We start from the raw sequence: 17,170 nt of genomic DNA, 5'->3' as shown, positions 1-17,170 counted from the left end.
TGGTTTGTTCATACACACACACACACACACACACACACACACACACACACACACACACACACACACACACACACACACACACTCGCATATATACAAAGACAAAAAACATAAAACATGACCTTTCAGAACCTCAGTTGATGCCAAACTGCAAAACCAAAAAAACCTACACAATCAAAGCAACCTAAGACATGATCTTAAATTATGCATAGCTTAAGTTATGAACAGAAAAATATTTACTTCAGTGTCAGAAAGCACAAACAAATTGCTTGTTAGCACGTTGTCCTCCTTGCATTTTGCCATTTCCTTAAAAAAGGGGGAAACAAACCATTCATAGAATCTCACAGGTGGACGTACAAGAAAAAGAAAAAAACACATACGTTTCATAAATTTCACGGAGGAAATGTATGTACACATGCAGGCATGACACAGTAAACAAACACACTAACTTCATGTCTTGTACAGGCCTGATGGTGGGCACAACAAGGGTCCAAGTGGGCTGAGAAGGGAAAAAAAATCTAGACAACAACACAAAAGGAATGACGTCATGATATAAGAAGAAATATTCCCTTTCTTGTAAACAAGTCAAACATCAAGTGTGAAATGTAAGACATCATTTTTACATGACAGAAGGCTTCCGCAGTCACCACTAAGGTAAACGTTCTTTCAAAGCTAAAACAACCTCCTGGTTTCTTCCCATACCAAACATGACAACACTTGCATGTATGCTATTGCTTTCTGGATAAGATTTATTAGTGGAATTGAAGCAAAGCTCAGTTAAAGTTCGGACCACAGATCATTGGCTCTCTTTGAATTAAATGGTAGCTGATAAAAAAGTGCTTTGACTACCATTTGACACGTAGTAAGACAGACTAAGAGCTGTGAAGTGGGAATGTAAAGAACAGCTGCATGGATGCTTGAGCAGGTTAAAGAAAGATGACTGTTTCCCAGAGTGATCAGTGTAGTGTATACGATTCGGAAATTAGCTGTAAACCTCATCAATGCAGGAAACACTGACTGCTCTCACTTCAGTCTGCTGGACACGACGCCCCTCACCACACCCTCCCACCCACTACATCCTTTTTGTAATGCTGCACAGGTACGAAGCACGACCTTTCGGGCAGCGAGGACGAGGGTGCGTTCAGGAGATTACCCTCTGCCACTTCTCCAGCATCTAACGCTGTTTGTTAATTGCCTTCTCAGAATTTCAGCAAACTATTTTACATACTGAAGAACTTTTAGTGCATTTGAGTGGCAGAGAGTGAAACACCAGACAAGGAAAAAGGAAGAGCCACCACGGTGTTTCAAATAAATAAATGAATATCAACATCTCTCAACAGGTTTAACCAAGGCAGGCCTTATTAATAAAGTATCATGACAGCAAATGTCACATTCACATACACACTCAAGGTCAGTGTCATTCTAGCATGCAAAAGTAGGACAGAACAACAGGCAGCACAAGGAACGATTCAGTTCCCCCCGTCCCTCCACTGAGCTCAGATACAAAGTGATGCAGGGCTGTGACACTTGTGATCAGACTTGAGTGGAGCAGACAGCCCAGCAGAGCGGTGTCTCACTCCCACAGAGCGGGACGTCTCCCGGTGACAGACGCGAGGAGAAGCCCCCTCCCTCCGAGCTAGCCGGAGCGTCAGCAGGACATGCTCGCCGAGCTCCGGCAGCAATCTGTCAGACAGCGCGCTGCGGGGGGACTGAGCGCCACGTCGAGGTGAGAGACGGGGGTCCTCACACTCGGGGTCTGGCTTTGGCCAGACGATAGCAGCTTACCAGGAAACAGCAAAATCAACATCAGGCAGGGATCTTTGCACAATGATAAACTCAACGGCAGGAAACAAAATAAGAACAGACTTAACAAACCAAACACACTCTCAGAAATACATTTTGTATAAAGTGTCTGTTGCAGCCTCGGCCAAATACTCATCCATTCCCCCCAACATTCCACTTCAGTATGTTTATAAATATATATTTTTATACATATAATACTATTTTCAGAATTTCTCGATGCTGGGAGCGGCTGTACTGGAGCTTGCTCAGTTGGGGATGCTTTACTTAAAAGTCAGGGGGGTTTAGGGAGGTTGAGGCCATGCTGACACCTCCTACTCCCCGTCAATGCAGGGAGGAGGAGGAAGAGGAGGGGGGTTTGGTGCTCCTCTCGCTGAGAACTGGACAGTCGTAAACGTCAGACACACAGTCAGCCTGCGGCGTAGCTGCTCAGGAAGGAGTAGAACATGGGCAGCTTCATGCGCTGCTGGTCCCGCCGACACCACGCCATCACTGTGCCCTCGCTGTTGGCCGTGTAAAGGTGGTGGCCGTCGCACGAGTACGTCAGGCTGAGGGACACGGGAGAGCACATTACAATCAGTACTCTGAGGCATCACGTGACAGAAAAGCAAGGCGCTGTGTTAGCGCTGATCAGATACCTGATGATGGGTTTGCTTGACTTGGAAAAGGTGATCTCTCTCACTGGTTTTAAATCCCATGTGCTCCACAACCTGAACAGATTTCAGACACAGAAAAAAAACATCGGTGTGAATAATTCAGTGTCTCCAGAAGAAGCACAAACATTTTAAAAACAAATAAAGTCTCAGCTAACCTGACAACGCCGTTCTCCAGCCCGCCGGCGATCACGTTGACAGACACGCCCTCCGGCTGGTTGGAGAAGGCCACCGAGCAGATGATCTCTCTGCAGTGGACGTGGCCGATTAGATCACCGTTCACCGTCCACAGGCGCAGGTCGCTGCCTCCGCCCACTGGGATGCAAAGAAGCATGTGTCATAAATGGCATCCAGGACCCAAAAAACACATCGCGTCAGTGTGGAAAGGTGAAAAAGTGAGAGAGGACGCACCTGAGTCACAGACTGTTGCGATGTCCCCTGTGGTCTCGCTGGCAGACACTGCGGTCACTGGGCTTTTGTGGCCTGTGAGGCTTTGTACATAACAGAGCCTGAAGAGACACACAGCAGCTGAGAGACCACACAACGCTACACCCTGCACTTTAGATTTCTCATCACACACAGAAAGACATGTGGAAGATAATGAGTAAAGCGTGTTCTCCTTTTTCCCACGTCTCACACGCACACTGACCTGTTGAGGTCCCAGAGGATGCAGGTGCCATCTTTGCTGACGCTGATGAGGATGCTGTAGGGTTTGCAGACAAACAGGCTGGTCACCTCCCCAGTGTGTCCATACAGGTGGACCTGAGATTCCACCTCCATCTCTGACGGCTAACAGAAGACATTTTCCAAATCCAGACACATATTAGTGACCACGCACAGAGGACATACAGGACTGACCGGTCGCACGTGACTCAATGCCATTTCCAAAAGAAAAACTCCATTGATCAATCCCCAACAGGATTTTCAGAACAGCGCCAATCAATTGCTAATGAAACACCCTTCAGAGACAGAGAAAACAGGAAATCTAGATGCCTATTGGTGAGGACCGATAAAAGTCTGTAAGCCTCTCTGATGACTGAACTCCCAGACCTCTAATCCCACTTGTAGGCTCACTGGAAATGTGTTTCAAGGGCAACAGTGATGTGACTAATGAAGCTGAGCGTTTGAGCACGGTGAGGTGGTCTAAAGAGGGGTAGGGGAGGGCGGGGGGGGGGGGGTAATGGGAGGTGGGTGGGTGTATTGGGTGTTGATGTGGAGGCGGAAGGTTAGAGAGGGACGTCGCCATGGAAACCCACCGTGGTGCTGGTGAAGCGGTTGCTGTAGGCGGTGATGACTCCACACTTGCTGCCCGTAAATAGCTGGCAGCCATCGGGCACCCAGGCGCAGCTGGTCACCTGGAGGTGAGGGAGAAAGAAGGTTGGACTGAGGAAAACCAGAAACGTGGCAGCTCACTGGGTGATCCTCAGCATAGTGTGACACTGAGGCTACATCCACACTAACATGTGTACGTTTTTTCATTCTAGCATGTCGTTTTAAAATGAAAATGTGTTAGTGTGACGCAGCCTGAAGGGAGAGCAGTGATCACTTCTCTGAGAGCTTAGCCTGTGCTCACCTGGTGAAGTTGTGAGCACTGAATGAAGTTGATAGGTGGTTCACTCTGCTTGCTCTTCAGCCTCAATATGTTGTCCGCATAGCCCCAGCTCAAGATGGCCGACCACTGGATGTCTGTGCTGTGCATGCTGCGGACACCTACAGAGTAGAGAACATGAAGTTAATGGAGTCAGCAGAGACATTGTGCAAAACATCCCAGGATGACTGACTGTTGCACTTCCTACCCTGCTCCTTGCTGTAAATCATCATGAGGCAGAACTTGCGGGACAGCCCGCAGATGGCTCGTGTTGGAAGGGCCAGCAGGGATCCGAACCTCTCCCCGTGCGGCTGGCTGAAACACACCACCGGGTCCGGAGCAGAGGGCGAGCCCACATACTCGCCCCACTTCAGACCTTTGATCCATGGCAGTGGACTCTGTGGGGGAGAAAGAGGAAATTGCCAAGTGAGTGGCAGATCATTTCATGGACAGTGCATTAAGTCACATCTTCCTCAGCACACAGCAGGCTACCAAAGCCGCTGCCATCACAGAGAACATTACCGGGCAGACTATTTCCTTGGCCTGTTCTCTGGATTCTCTGAAGGCCAGCTGAACCAGGAGACCCATGGCTGCCGGCAGCTCTCCCTCCATCATGAGTTTGGGGCTGGCCCTGCTGATGTGAGAGCCGTTGAAGAGCTGCCTGGGCGTCTGTCCGTATGTCTTGATCATTGTCTCCAGGGCCCGCCGCTGCACTGGGTCTTCTACCGCCGAAACGTCCATGCCAAAATACGTCTGTGAAAAAAAATATGAATGTATGTAGACAAAAACTACTAAAATTTTCCCAAAAAATTCTAGCAAACGTGATGAAACAGGCAGTTGCTTACAGCTGGGTGGAAGACATTGATGGCCTGGACGGCAGCTTTGCCTTTCTGCTTGAGCCCAAACACCAGGTCGATCCACTGGCACAGTGTCTGGGAGACCTGGTCCGACTCCAGCGCTTGTCGGTGGATAAGGATGAAGAGACGTGGGTCGTTGCGGGCCCAGGGCGGCAAATTCACATGATTCACCCTCTCACCATTTTGACGAACACCAAAATCAAAACCTGTGGAGGCAAAAAAAAAAAAAAGTATGTAACCTATGAAAAATGTATGCTGGTATAAATGATAAACTTTAAGATTAAGATAATAATAATTACCCTCTCTATTGACAAGGAATTCCGGAAGATAGAAAAACTCTGGGATGAGCTCTTTCACGTCGGTCATAGACTCGTAGGAGGACAGGCGCCACGTGGTGTTCATGGAGTGAAACGTCCGGTCCGGGATATCAAAGCTCTGGTCTGATGAAGGCCAAAGACAATCTAATTACAGATTCGACTCACTGATTGAAAAGATCCCCTTTCATGACCTTAGACGCCATGCTTGCTGAATACATTTACGATCACATGAAAAGATGCCTCGGAGGATCAGAGGAGGGAAAGATGGATTGAATGAAAAAAGAATTAACAAGAAAGGAGGAAAAAGGGCGAGGAGTTGATCAGAGAAAAGCAGGAAGATGAAGAAAGCTTTCATGGCTAATACATGTGATGCAACATGGCAGCATGCTGCTCAGATCTGAGATCAGGACACTGCAGCATTTCAGTACTAAAAGCCTCTCGATCAACCAAGATGTAGCGGTCAATGAAATGCAGACAGGTAGCACTCGGTGCTGTTAAAAGCTTTTTGGAGATGTGCCTATGCTAATTACCTGCTGTTAAAGAGCCCTGGACTGTCAGTCAGACATCGCTACAGTACTTGCTGAAACCATAGATACTGTAAAAAGGCTTAAGATTTTCTTCCTGAACCTTAAGCCATAGTTTATGTGAGACTCACCCTGGTACGCGAGGAACATCTTGGTGAAAGGAGGCATTCGGACCAGGAAGTGCAGAACAGTGCCGCTGTTTGAGTAGTGTGAGCCGTAGTGGTAGGGCTGGACGGGAGGCATGGGGTCGTCCTCACGGATGCCCTTCTTGTACTCCTCCTCGAGGTACTGCACAACAAACACACACACGTGTTGATGCATTTTTTCACTGAACATCCCGTACACTCATTACACACATGTACAACACGGCTTACCCTGTAATTATCCACGTAGCGATCCTCCTTCTCTTTTGACTGCACTGCGATGGGTTTGCTTAAATTCCTGTAAGACAACAGAGTGCAGGCAAAGCAGTAATGAATCATGATGTCCAACAGTGACAAATGGAAACGATTTTCCTGTTATAAATGATTCCTGTGTCATGAGCCTTGACTTCAAAGAGGCCTCATTTGTCATGCAGTTCATCAGAAGATACCCCAATATGGCCATTAAGTGCACACTTATTAAGGGGGGCAGTGCACTTATCTGAAAAACTAAGGATCTGAGGCATCAATGGCAGAGGAAGTACATGTACAAATCCTCTATATGGTGCCTAATCTTAACTCCATATCATGTCATTTTTTTTAATTAAGTTTCCTTTTTCACATAATTTTTGATATAACCCAACCTCACTAATAGAGCTGCCATCCAGCACTGACCTGTAGATGTTTGGCTCCTGCAGGTCGAGCGTCTCACTGGTGTAATCTCGCAGGATAAAGGGGAACACCGGGTATTGCATGAGGTCGTTGAAGGAGCGGCCCGCGTGCTTGTTGAGATGTGTGAGGTACTCAAAGTTAGAGATCTGTCCCGAGCCCCACAGCTGAGTGAGAGCTGTGATGTTTCCGTGCTCCAGCAGGTTGGGCAGATCAGAGGTCAGAATGTTGTGGTAGACGTCATCACGGAACTAGGGCAAGAACACAGACAATCATGAGATGTTTTCCATGTCTAGTGTCGGGACTGAAGTGGGACATGGAAAAACTACAAACCCAAATATTGAATCTGAACAACATAGTTTGATGAATAAAACCTGTTGTGTCTCAGTCTTCTGAAGCACTGAGAAAATGAGGCTGGTGCCTTTAGGGAGCAGCTGAACCACATAAAATAACTCAATTAGTTTTGAGGTTCAGTTTCATTTATCTGAAAGCTAAAACTTCCACCAGATCAACTCTAAGATCCTGACAGAATATTTCAGAGATGATGAAGATAAAATTTACTGAATGCTGCTATTAATAACCTCAATAAACAGTTGAGGAACCATGGTGGTCTGGACATTAACCAACCAAAACCCCCCATCCAACTGTTTTGTCGTTGCCCATCTCTGTCCCCTCATGTCTTTACTGATTATCAATAAATGCATAAAATGCCCCAAAACATACTTTAATACAGTCCAGTCATGCTAGCAGCTGTTTGAGGCTTTGCTTAGGGACAGCAGGGCTTGGAGCTACATGCTAATGTCAGCATACTAACACGCGCACAGTGACAATGTTAAAATGCTGCTAACCATGTTCACCATGTGAGATAAGGACATTAGCATGCTAACAACTGCTATATGTAATTAGCACATAGACAGTTAAGGCTGATGTATTAAATTTTTGCAGGTACTTAGTCATAAATCAGCCCCTTTAGCCAGGAAAGGTTTTTCCAAGCCCACAGACAGTCTGAGGACAACAGACTATCTGTTGGGCTTCTGTATTTTTGTATTTGCTTTGATTTGTCTGACTTGTAAAATACCTGCTGTAAGCTTGCTTAAAAGTCAGTTGTCCAACAATGTAGAAACATTCTTCCAGTATTTCACTGAAAGTAGAGTTAATTGTTTTTTTCCTGCAGAGAGAGCTCTGTATCTTATTATCATGATTGATTCCTGGCATCGATTACTACAGAGCTCTGCAGCTATCAGGAAAAGAACATCAAAAAGATAATTCAACAATTATTTCGCACTGCCAATATCTGTATTTTTCAAGCTACGTGATTTCACCTCAGTCCATCCTGTGTGGCTACATATTTCTATTCAAATGAAACATGGCCTGAATTTTAATCTTGTATCTGCTGGGCAGTCTAGCTACAGATGACAAGCTAACTCAGTTCTTTTCAATAATGAAGTAAAACAGCTGAAGAAGAACACAGTGGAACATCTACTCTATGCCATTCATGAGGAACGTCAGCATTCATTTCAGCAGTTCTTTCCAGTTGCAGCATTGCTTTCTTCCCTTTTATTTCATGTGACTCGTGTTATTGCCTCACCTTGGTGTTGTCAAAGGCTAACAGCAGGGTCCTGCCGTTGGTGAGGAATATCTCTACAGCGTTGTCTCTTAGCTGCCACCAACGCTTGTGCACCTCCTTGATCTCCTCGTACGTCCAGGAGAAAGAAGGTGCCTCGGTTTCCCCGTGAAGGCTCTGTCCAAACACATAAACACATCCGGTGTTGAGTAGGCAGGCCAACTCACAGAACGCAAAGCCGTACCCCTGGCAGAGAATAATCCTGAACAGTCCTCTGGCATTACCTGGTTGTCATGAGCATCAGTGGCGTTGTCCTCCACAAAGTACATCCCAGACTTTCCTGTAAGCACAACACAGGGTGAGTGAGATTTGGTGTACTAAGCACAAGACAAACAAAAGCTTCCCCCACCGAATAACTAACAGTAAGAGTACAAGTATTCTCGAGTGCCTCAGAGAGAGCACATTACTCTATGTTCCCTGTGACCGGCTGGCTGTATTATGCATGGAGCAGCTGTGAGAGATGGACAGTGTCTTACCCAGAAGTAGCTCCCCTGCTGTCTCTCTGGAGGGGGCAACGCTGATGCAGCGTCTGGTGAACCTAAGGACAAAAAGACATTTCTCATACAAGAAAAACACCCCCTGAATAAAACACACACACCACTCAAATGTAGCACATGTTGATGAGACATTCATGTGCCTTCTTCAGATCCTCCCGGCTGCCTGAGAGGGATATGATGTTTACTAAAAGCTTGCAGGCAGGCAGAGACACAGAGAGGTAGAAAATTATACCTGATGGGCTCACTGGTGGCTTTGTCTTTGACGGTGGAAGAGAAGGAGGAGTGAGTCTTATCCTCAAACAGGAAGGACAATGCTGGTTTCACTGTGTCTAAACAAGACACGGACGTCAGATTAAGAAAACAAAAGGAGACAAACACACTAGAACTAGACAGAGTTTTGCAATAATGCTCCAAGCCAAAGGGCTTTGTTACCATCAGGTTTACGTCGGTCTTTGAGCAGGTATTTGTTGGGAATGGTGAGGTAGCATCTCTGCAGCCGCCGTCGCTCCCGGTTTGGCCCCTCGGTGGGGTCCAGCTGCCAGGACGTTGGGTAGGATGACTGGTCGTACCAAACCGCACTGAAACAGATCAGAACAGATTGACAGCGCTGTCAAACAAACACATATCAAAACAGAAGTTACCTAACTACAAGGTGATTTGATATTTTTGCCAAAAATGCAGATTAGCAGTTAACTTATCACACAGCAACTGTGCTAATTGAGCAGCTAGCATGACTGTACACTCCAAGCCTTGCTCTAAAATCCTGCCTCACGGGTTATAGATGTACTAATGTACAGATCTAACAGATAATTTGATTTAAATGTTTTACAAATTGCACTTTCTTTTAAGGTCTTCTGGTGCTCTGCATGCCCGAGACATTAGATTATCATTTTCCCTGCTGTTTTTTTAAAGACAATGACCAGAAAAATAATCACCATTAGAATAACAATCATCATTACAGTAACGATGTTATGATTGCACTCCATTCTAATATTGCTTATGCCCTTGTGAGAGATAAATTTCAAAGCCAACCGGTCATGCGTGAGTTGTTGCACCAGCTCCTGCCAGTGGCGGCTAGCACTGAGGTCAGTCTTGTAGAGTCCCCTGATGTGCTGGATGACTTTCTTTCTCTCCATGCCTTGCCGCAGAGACACATTCTGAGTGATATCAGCTGCAATCTTGGAAATGTCCTTGGACTTTCCATCCAGTCTCTGGATAAGACTGCAGAGAAACAAGAAAGAATGGAGTGAATAGAAGAGCATGGAACAAAGAAACAATTCTTACCAATATTTTCTTCTGCTGAGCACCAATCTCACATCAGGAAAAAAGCCCCTACTCACTTCCTCTGAGTGTTGGCCATTTTCTTTTCCCATGCCACTTTGCTTGTTTTCTCTTCTGCTTCATACTTGAATTTTTCCTGTATGAATAACATTACAAGCAAACAAGTTCTTAACACACATCATCTTTACTCTCTGATTAAAAAAATCCACCTGACAGGTTGCACTTAGCTTGTTTAGTTAAACGTATTTTGCCAGTTCAGCAGTTTGAAATATCAGGTTGTGTGGAGGTGGAAATTCTTGGTCATCCACAAATGCCTGGAAACAGTTTTCCTTCCTTTTAAAACAATCCGGTCTCTTTGTAGGTCTTACCTCTTTTATGGCCTTGAGCAAGTCTTGTTTGTGTGGAGTGTTGGGTGGGATGCAGCGATGGCCACAAAGCTTCAGTGAAGTCATGAAAACACCCACGGCGCTCTGCTCGTCTTTGGTGAGGCTGTCCTTGTGATCGTGCAGCAACTCATACAGGTACAGTGACAACTTCGGTCCATGCTGAGTGAAAGAAAGAAAAAGAGGAGCGCAGATTAAAATTTTATTTGTGTCTGGAGCAGTGATGACAGGAAACAAGCCTTATCCGGCTAGTTGACCCTCTGTAAAGCCTGGGGGGAGCACGCAGAGTGAAAGAAGACTCCCAAGACAATGCAAGGGGGCTGAAGAAAAGCATGAAAACATGTATCAGAGTTATTTTAGAACAACAGCTTGACAGCTGCTGGGAAAATTGTCTGCACGAGTGAAAATGACAAACAAAGCTACTATACTGTACACTCGCTCACACTCTGAAACAAACACGAAAAGAAGTCCCTTCTGCATTCGGTTAATAAAAATGACTTATTAATTGACATATATCAATTTATGGTCTATATGTAATAAAAATAGTGAATAAAAACCAAGCTGATGTGTAAGTAAGCATACAGATGCTAAATGATGCATTTCCACCACACTTACCTCTAAACCTGGGCTGAGGCTCTCCTTGAGGATATCCAAATGTCTGGGATCAAACACAAACTCCAGCGCCTCCTTCCTGTCAGACAGGGGAAGCGCAGGGCTGAGTGTGTGCACAAGCAGACGGCCAATTTGGACCCGGAAAGTGTCCCGACACGACCATAGGATCCTTCGCCACTGCTGGTGTGGGGCTCCTCCTCGACCTGTGCTGCCCTGTAAGATCACAAGCATCAAAACAAGCTTGTATGATATAGCAGTTAGCTCTCATGGAGCTAAAACAAGCATTCTAAAGCATCAAAAAGCTTCCCAGTGACAATCGTCATACCAGGCTGATTTTAATCCCGTCCATCATGAGTTTGAGGATGTCTTTCTGAAAGCTCTTCTTGCTGGCAGGTGGCAGGATGAAGGGCGTGGGCGAGTGTGGGACAGAGGCGCAGCCACTCTCATCCTGTGGTTGATCACCTGGATCTGGTGTGAAAAGCTGTTGCTCTGGAGAGTCAGGAATGTTCAGCAGGTCAAATAAGTCCTGACTCACATCTGAAATAAGAGACACATTCAAACAGAATCAGGATTAGACATCAAGTTCAGTTCAGGCTCATTTGAGGTGAAGGAGAAAACAGAGAAGATAAGAATAGATAAGTGAGAGAGGAGCAAGTTTTGTACCGTGGTAAATGAGTCTGTTAACAGCAAGAACCACGAGCCTCTGCAGCCGCTGGACAAACTCAGTCTCACTGGCACGAATGGGGTTTTCCTGGCTCATCCGCCTTTGCATCATTTGGTTGAGCTCATCGCTGGCTACAGAGCGCATCCGTATCAAGAGGGAGTCTGTCTGGGCCAGAGAGAACCGGCGCCGGCCTACAGACACAATGTTGGTATGTGTTCAGACACACATGATGGCAGAAGCACGCTTGTTTTCTTCCTTTCAAGTTCAGGGTTAGGTCATGCAAATATCTCATAAATCACTGAACACAGAGAAGATTATAAAGATTTACTGATCAAAATGCCATCTGTGCTGAAATGCTTAACTGAGTCAAGCTTTCAAACATGCACACAAAGGCACCAGTAGCGCACGAGTGTACTGGGCAAATTAATCCCCGAGGTGAGGTCCGGGGGAAATGGTGAGTTCACAGCAAACATGGGAGACATGCCCTGTGGCAGGGAGGATGTTCTCCACTGTGGACCGCAGTCCGAGCTACCTGCGTCACAGTGGAGCATGTAGGTTGGAGCTCCAGAGGAAGAGGGAAGGGGGGAGTCCTGGGACAGGAAGCTGAAGGGAGGGGACAGGGGGATCTGGCCATAGGAGCAGTAGTGCTGTCTGGGGAGGCGGGGGATAATGGAGTCTTTCATGGCAATGGAACCTTCAATCGGGAGAGGGTCAATGAGCAGATAGGTGTGAGCGGTGAAGTGAATGGCTGAAAAAAACATGGTGGTCAATTCTACCTCGACACCCGGGATCAGCAAAACTGCACACCGGGTTTCTACTGCTGCATCACTTCAATGAAACACTCACCTGCAATGCTCTTGCGCTTCTGATAGATGGCGTGATGCGGAGAGCTTGGCGCATTAACTGAGCTGCTCAGCTTCTGAGGTTCCTGATTGGCTGTCGTCTTTATGAACTCAATCGCAGACTGAAGGACGCGGAACTGCAAAGCCACTGCCATCTCTGTGGAGAAATAAAAGAGATGATGAACTTTGTCATGTTAGAGGTTAGCCTGATGGTGAGGATGAGCTTCATGCAGGAAGTTTGCTGCAAATTTGCTGAATCCAACTTGGAAAAAAAGCGGATGAAGTTAGAGAAGAATACAAAAAAAATCTCGCTTGAGGCCCAATGAGGGCAGCAAACTACAGTCAGCTACAATATAACCAAAGATAAAAGGTGCCATGTACACAGCCATAATGCCTTTGCATTGTGTCTGGGATCATAGAATGACTATATCAGATTTAAAAAAAAAAAAAAAAAAAAAGTTAGTGCTAATGGGGAAGAGATGGGGGAGATATTTTTCAGAGTAAACTTAGGGAAAAATGAGAGAAAACAATTTAGTGAGAAGATGGAGATGTGAGATATTTCTCAAATGACATTTGTTCTCAAACGAGTTTCCACTCTGCAGCTGTAGATAATAAAATGACAGCCCAGCTTCTTCCTGCAGCAGAGCCTGACAGCTTGATATCATTCAGAAGTGCAGAGCATAGTTGATGACGACACTGATGCTTTTTGCATGTGTACTGCGTTTCAGAAATCCAGTCCTCACCCTGCGTGCGACGCATCTTGCTGGTTTGCATGAAACCCAGCAAGGTAATGAGGTCTTCGATGATGCGGAAGTACTGGGACCCTGAAGAGCTGCAGGAGTGGATAGTCACAGCCACTAACAGCTGCTGGATGTCACACACTAGGAGCTTGTAGTCATTCAAGGGAATACTGCAGAAGGAAGACAAGAAAACGAAAAAAATATGAAGCACCGGAGCTCTACCACTCGCATATGCTGGATCAATGAACAGTGAGAGGATTAATGATTTAATTCATGGCTCAAAGGTCCAAGACAAAATCCCATGAACCCATGGAGGTGTTTGAATGAATCATCCTTTTGTTCTGGCTGCCGTACCCGTTCTCCATGCCATTGAGGGTGGAGAGGGTGTTAAAGAGCACGTAGAGCAACCCGTGGTCTAACAGGATGTCTGCCAGCTTGGGGCAGGCATTGAAGAGCTGCAGCAGCATACACAGGATGTTGTGCACCAAGGAGTTCTCATACAGGGAGTTCTCAATAAGGCCCAACACTGGGATGATGCAACGCTTTCTGAAGGGTGAGATATTTTCCATTTCTTCCAGGTCCAGACTGGAAAGCAATACAGAAAATAAAAATAGTGGTGAAAGTGCAAATGTGCGTGCATCAAACACATTTATTCACACAACAGACAATCCTATGCATAACATAACAAGATAAAATACTAAGCCGATGGCACACTAGACATCATGGTGTGCCATAGTATGCTGTCCCAGCACTCACTCTTCCTCCAGGCCCACCGGCCGTCCGAACAGCATCTCCAGGAAGCATTCGAGGAGCCCCTGGCTGCCCTGGTGGATGTATAGCTGGTTGGCCAGCAGTGAGAAGCCGTGGTTCTTCAGGAATTTCTCCTTCTGCTCCTTCTGGGCTCTGCTGAAATAGGCATCCAGGAGCTAGGAGAGAGAGGTGGAATAATGTGAGGCAACTACAGCCTGTTGTTGCTGACGGTGCTCGGTCAAGCCTGCTTACCATCAGTAATGGGTTGCCACAGGGGTCTATCCTTGGTCCATTACTGTTTACATTACACATAAATAACCTAGATCAATACTTCATTGTCCATTTTTCGCTGATGACACTATTTCACATGCCCTAGTCTCCACCCTGGCCCTGATTTGTCTTCAGTCTGCCTTTGATGCTTTCCAATTATCTCGGACCAGTTTCAAATGCAGAAAAGACCAAGTACATGATATTCTCCACCTCCACCAGTGACTCTGACTATCATGCCAACACTTTAAATGGCACTCAGATTACTCTTATTCAGTCATACAAATGCAAAAGTAGAAGCAGCTGCACCCTCTGCATCATATTGCATTAGGCTTTTTTCACAAATGACAAATTTCATACTCGTGTCATTCATTGTTCTCTGTATCACATGGTTGGAAGGACTCCACACAGTCACAAGAAATAACCATGTCATGTTATTCATCTGTAAAGCTCTGCTGTTGAAGCTTCCAAACTACCTCACATCCCTTCTCTCACTCAAATCTACTAAATACAGCACACAATCCAGCAACTACTTAACCTTAGATAACCTTTATGTACACACTAATGTTGGCAGAACTGCTTTCAGTTACTATGCACCTCTTAAATGGAATGATTCCTACATCCCCTTTGGGGATTTTAAAACTTTATCGTCTGATATCTGATGTTTTTTATGATTCTCTGAACTGTTTCTATTAACTGCTTGTTCACTGTGTAACTGTGTTGCTTCTGTTCGCTGATTGTGTTATCGTGAATGCTTCCTGTTCTCAGGTCTCTCTTGGAAAAGAGATCCTACTCTCAATGAAGCTTGCCTGACTCTGTCCACCAGCACTTCTAAAGCTCTAAAATATAAAACACATATCTAAATGTAACTTTTGGGAATGGTAATCAGCAAAAACATTTGTCACTGGGAGATACTTTGTTATCTACTCGTGCAGTAAAATGCTAAATCACATCAACAATCTTTATGGCATATGAGAGGACACTGAACCAACCCTCATAACTCCTTGCTGGATGAGAGGTGACGAGTGGTTGACCAGGACAATGAGGGCATCTGGTTGGATGAGCTTGTCCATCACTTCCTCAAGCATGAGGTCAGGCAGCAGCAGCAATATGCCCCTCAGAAGGTCATAGAGTCCACAGCAGATCAGTACCAGGCAGTCCTCAGTGCTGGACCTGAGAGACAGTTTGGACTGCTAAATCCCTGTGCATGAATACTAAGACAAATTTACTATCACAAAATAAGGCTGCAAAAATTAAGTGCTGTTTGTTTTGATAAGTCAACATTTTGCATTAAAACTAGGTAAAATATAAAAACTAAAACTAACATAAGTCAGAAGATAAGCAATTCATCAAAGAACACACAGCAATCTGTTGTACTCAGCAGTGAAGAGATATAAATGATTTACTTTCATGATCACTATCAGAGCAGTTAAACCATATCATCAGAATATAAAACACACTTCAGCCACGAACTTAGATATTAGACATTTTTTTGTTTCCTGCACAGCTTGAAATTCATCAACAAATCAAGGCAGATGTCTTATTGTCAGACAGCCCACATTGTGATGAATAAAAGACAAAGGTGATTTTGGTGAGAAAACAGGATCATGATGAGCAAATCTTTTTTTATTTCCCATCAGCTTAAGTCAGCAGCTTGCTGGCCAGTAGAAATAAAATAAAACGGCAGTACAAAACTATTTTCAAAGTTGGCTAAGGATTATTACCATAACCAATGTAGTTTTTAGATTATTCAAATCCCTTCACAGATCTTCTTTTATCAAAGATTTTTTGGAGAACCAGAACAAAAAAACCCACATGTACATGCTGTTAGAAAGAAATGTTGGACAAGACTGTTAGTGCTCAAGGTTTGATATGGACTGCCTTAATTAATATTAGAATTCTGATAGTGACACTGAACCCAGTGTTAGTGTACCCAGTTAGCTACTACGGCAGCATACCTGTCATTGGACTCTGTCTTGCTGTGTGCCCTCTCATAGCCAGGAGAGTAGGTATAGCTCTCCCAGTCTTCGGGCATAGAGCCCCGGTCAGCTGCACTGGGCCAGCGGCCGATTGCCAACGAGCCGTTTGGAGCTGGGAAGGCCAGACCCAGACTGGCCAAGTTGCTGTGGCTCCTCTGGAAGGACTGGATGCCTTTCAGGCTGTCGGGGCGGCGTGGTGCTTCGTCACTGGCCCAGTCAAACCTGTCCTCAGACTCTGCCATCCCCACACTGCCCTCTGCTAGGCTGTCCACCTCTGTCGCCTCATCCCGCTCCTCCTCCACGCTGATGGAAGGGGTACGCAGGGCTCCCCCTTCACCTATGTCCTTAGAGTCACAGATTGTCTTGGCTGATTCACAGCTGCTCAGGAGCAGCTCATCTCCTCCGCCTTTCTTGAGCGTCTCAGTGCTGCCAAGAGCCCGCTGAGTGGCGAGGGAGACCCCATCACCTTCAACTGCCTCATTTGAGCTACCGTGTCCGAGTCGAGGTGTCAGTAGAGGGGAGCAGTAAGGAGATGGCGCCAGACTAGGTGGGCGTAACGACTGATCATCACCTCCATGTTCAGGGGAAGGAGCGTGGAGGTGGCCTGGAAAACAGAACAAAATGATTCAGCACTTATAAATTATCAGACTTTAGAACAGAAGGTTGCAAAGAGCCTTATTTGTATGCAGGCCTATTCTACAACTGCAGTGCAAATGGCATTATTGATAGACCTGTGGCTATGAAGAGTAACATGACATGGCAGGACAGAAATGTGGCTGATCGTAGACAAAATTGTATTTTGTATTTAATTGTGTTGAGACTGAAAACAAATAAAAGGTCAGTACAGGAAATGTCAGTTGTTTGTGTACTGCTGAATTTAGCACAATATATTGCTGCAAGTATTCCAACCCATTTCATTTATACATCTCTTTCCTAAAGTTATACGGTGCCCTACAAGAAAAAAAAAAAAGGCTTATATTGTAGCC

The 17,170-nt window shown here is 45.6% G+C and overlaps 1 protein-coding gene across 8 annotated transcripts in view; it reads right to left on the bottom strand.

Annotated features, from left to right (window-relative positions):
- The window catches only part of lyst (lysosomal trafficking regulator), a 262,116-nt gene that overhangs the window by 206,892 nt on the left and 38,054 nt on the right, over nt 1-17,170 (bottom strand). For 7 of the 8 annotated variants that reach the window (XM_070977221.1, XM_070977227.1, XM_070977228.1 and 4 more), the window contains 31 exons: nt 16,164-16,788; nt 15,198-15,378; nt 13,945-14,114; nt 13,543-13,773; nt 13,192-13,358; nt 12,453-12,605; nt 11,606-11,797; nt 11,268-11,479; nt 10,946-11,155; nt 10,316-10,492; nt 10,007-10,083; nt 9,699-9,887; nt 9,099-9,244; nt 8,899-8,995; nt 8,646-8,707; nt 8,394-8,449; nt 8,134-8,286; nt 6,552-6,796; nt 6,111-6,177; nt 5,868-6,024; nt 5,195-5,335; nt 4,884-5,101; nt 4,561-4,791; nt 4,247-4,436; nt 4,024-4,160; nt 3,707-3,805; nt 3,100-3,239; nt 2,862-2,959; nt 2,609-2,765; nt 2,436-2,507; nt 71-2,345 (listed from right to left, as the gene is read on the bottom strand). In XM_070977221.1, the coding sequence (XP_070833322.1) occupies nt 2,207-2,345; nt 2,436-2,507; nt 2,609-2,765; nt 2,862-2,959; nt 3,100-3,239; nt 3,707-3,805; nt 4,024-4,160; nt 4,247-4,436; nt 4,561-4,791; nt 4,884-5,101; nt 5,195-5,335; nt 5,868-6,024; nt 6,111-6,177; nt 6,552-6,796; nt 8,134-8,286; nt 8,394-8,449; nt 8,646-8,707; nt 8,899-8,995; nt 9,099-9,244; nt 9,699-9,887; nt 10,007-10,083; nt 10,316-10,492; nt 10,946-11,155; nt 11,268-11,479; nt 11,606-11,797; nt 12,453-12,605; nt 13,192-13,358; nt 13,543-13,773; nt 13,945-14,114; nt 15,198-15,378; nt 16,164-16,788 (5,189 nt within the window). In that variant the 3' untranslated portion in view covers nt 71-2,206. Of the gene's footprint in view, nt 1-69; nt 2,346-2,435; nt 2,508-2,608; nt 2,766-2,861; nt 2,960-3,099; nt 3,240-3,706; nt 3,806-4,023; nt 4,161-4,246; nt 4,437-4,560; nt 4,792-4,883; nt 5,102-5,194; nt 5,336-5,867; nt 6,025-6,110; nt 6,178-6,551; nt 6,797-8,133; nt 8,287-8,393; nt 8,450-8,645; nt 8,708-8,898; nt 8,996-9,098; nt 9,245-9,698; nt 9,888-10,006; nt 10,084-10,315; nt 10,493-10,945; nt 11,156-11,267; nt 11,480-11,605; nt 11,798-12,452; nt 12,606-13,191; nt 13,359-13,542; nt 13,774-13,944; nt 14,115-15,197; nt 15,379-16,163; nt 16,789-17,170 lie in introns of those variants that run through there. The other variant, XM_070977222.1, reaches the window with a different exon arrangement.

Source organism: Chaetodon trifascialis, chromosome 13 (genome assembly GCF_039877785.1).
Source record: "Chaetodon trifascialis isolate fChaTrf1 chromosome 13, fChaTrf1.hap1, whole genome shotgun sequence".
NCBI classification, from domain to species: domain Eukaryota; kingdom Metazoa; phylum Chordata; class Actinopteri; order Chaetodontiformes; family Chaetodontidae; genus Chaetodon; species Chaetodon trifascialis.
This window is presented reverse-complemented; position numbering and strand designations above follow the sequence as displayed.